The sequence below is a fragment of the Tupaia chinensis genome, unplaced genomic scaffold, assembly GCF_000334495.1.
Source record: "Tupaia chinensis unplaced genomic scaffold, TupChi_1.0 Scaffold000201_1, whole genome shotgun sequence".
NCBI lineage: Eukaryota > Metazoa > Chordata > Mammalia > Scandentia > Tupaiidae > Tupaia > Tupaia belangeri.
This window is the reverse complement of record NW_006159676.1, coordinates 2,445,651-2,447,474: the sequence shown is the minus strand read 5'-3', so window position 1 is coordinate 2,447,474 and position 1,824 is coordinate 2,445,651. Positions and strand designations below refer to the sequence as shown.

Here is a 1,824-nt window from a genome sequence, read left to right as displayed (position 1 = left end):
TCCCCAGCTGCAGGCGGGGGAAACTGAGGCAGCCGCAGGTCTGGGGAGCCGGACCCGGGTTCTCGTCCTGGCCCCGGAGTAAACGAGAACGGTGGCTAGATGTGAGTGGCCGAAGGACGAGGGCGATAGAGTGGTTTAAGATGACAGCACCGGGCCTGGAGGCTGCAGGACTGTTTGACGATTTTACTTAATTTTACTTTTTTGGGGTGCGGGGGGTTCTTAAGAACGTGTGTGCTCACCTGAGAGAGAGACAGAGAAAGTGAGAAATCACCGCTAACCCCCTCCCCCCCATGGCCATGCCGCAATACTGTCTCATTTGGGGATTTGGGGGCTCCATGTACACGTGCCTGGAGTGATTTTCCTTTAAAAAAAAATTTTTTTTTTTAAGAAGGTACTGTCTTTTTATTTATTTTAAAGAACTATTTTATTTAATTTTGTTTATTCTTTCATTTATTTTAGTTTGACCAGAGTGAGACAGAGAGAGAGAGAGAGTGAGAAAGCAAGCCACCAGGACTGGGACTTGAACCCTGGTAAGCCATGTGGGAGTGTCCAGCCCCTTAACCACCACACCACCTGCTGGTCCCCTATCTTTTTAATGTTATTCATTTGAATTTTTTTTTTTGCCCTGGTCATATTTTTGTCAAATTCTTTGGTTTTAAAATAGTGAAAGAGCTATTATTGTAAGGAATCTGTACCTAATTAATGTCCGTATTTTAAATATTTCCTAATAAAATCATTTAAGTCACTGAATGTTCATTAGAAAACTAAAACTGTCAAATATGAGATAAATCATTCCTTAGATCTAGAGTTGCTAGCAGTAACTATAATTTGGCTATATACACTTTAGTTTGAAGTGTCCAGTGCATGGTAAAAGTTTTGATATACATGAGGATTTCACTGTGGAATAGATATGGTCTATATAAAATACTTAGGTCTAATTATCAAGAAGAAATTATTGGACAGTTTATGTACCCACTGTTACCTTGGTCACAGGGATGTTATGCGCATCTTCGCCCCCAACCACGTGGTCGCCAAGTCCCGCTTCTGGTACTTCGTGTCTCAGCTGAAGAAGATGAAGAAGTCGTCCGGGGAGATCGTCTACTGTGGGCAGGTACGGGGTGTGGGGGCGGCCTGGGCCGTGCAAGGGGCGCACTGCGGGGGTACCAGACCCGGGTCATAGCTACGGTCGGGCCGGAGAACGGGTCCAGGCTGTCCTCGCGGTGCGGAAAGCCTGGAGTTGCCGACCGGCCTGGGGGGTGCGTTATGTCTTCTTGCCTTCCCTCTCCCTGGCGAAAACCTTAAAAAAGAAACCAAGAGGGACCAGCAGTTGGCGTAATGGCTATGTCGCTGGACTCCCATGTAGTCGACTGTGGTTCGCGTCCCGGACCCGGTGGCTTAAACTCACGCCCGGCGCGTGTGCGTGCGTGCCCAAGATCCCGAGAGGAGAATGGAGGAGAAGGGACTGCGGCGTGGCCATCCCCCCTGGGGGGTGATTTCTCGCTCTCTGTCTCTCTGTCTGTCTGGCGAGCAGATGCACCCTATAGCGAAAAACCAAGAAACGAATGCTGGGGGGGGGGCAGCAGGTGGCTTGGAAGTGGAGACGCTGCACTCTCCCCAGGACTGGTCGCAGTTTTAGCCCCATACTCTGTGGTTTAGATGTAACCCCCGGGACAGGTGCTTGCATGCCCAGAATCCGGAGAGAAGGGATTAGCATGGCCGCCCTCCCTGGGGGTGATTTGTCACTTACCCTCTTCTAGCGAGGGCACACGCCGTGCAGGAAAAAACGGGGGGGGGGGGAGGAAGCGGGTGGGGGAGGGGCGGGCG

The 1,824-nt window shown here is 50.4% G+C and overlaps 1 protein-coding gene across 2 annotated transcripts in view; it reads left to right on the top strand.

Annotated features, from left to right (window-relative positions):
• The window catches only part of RPL18A (ribosomal protein L18a), a 5,908-nt gene that overhangs the window by 2,806 nt on the left and 1,278 nt on the right, over positions 1-1,824 (top strand). The window contains exon 3 of one of the 2 annotated variants that reach the window (XM_006147125.2): positions 1,028-1,111. The exons of the other annotated variant lie outside the window; for it this stretch is intronic. Within the exon in view, the coding sequence (XP_006147187.1) occupies positions 1,028-1,111 (84 nt within the window). The remainder of the gene's footprint in view (positions 1-1,027; positions 1,112-1,824) is intronic. 2 annotated transcript variants of the gene reach the window in all.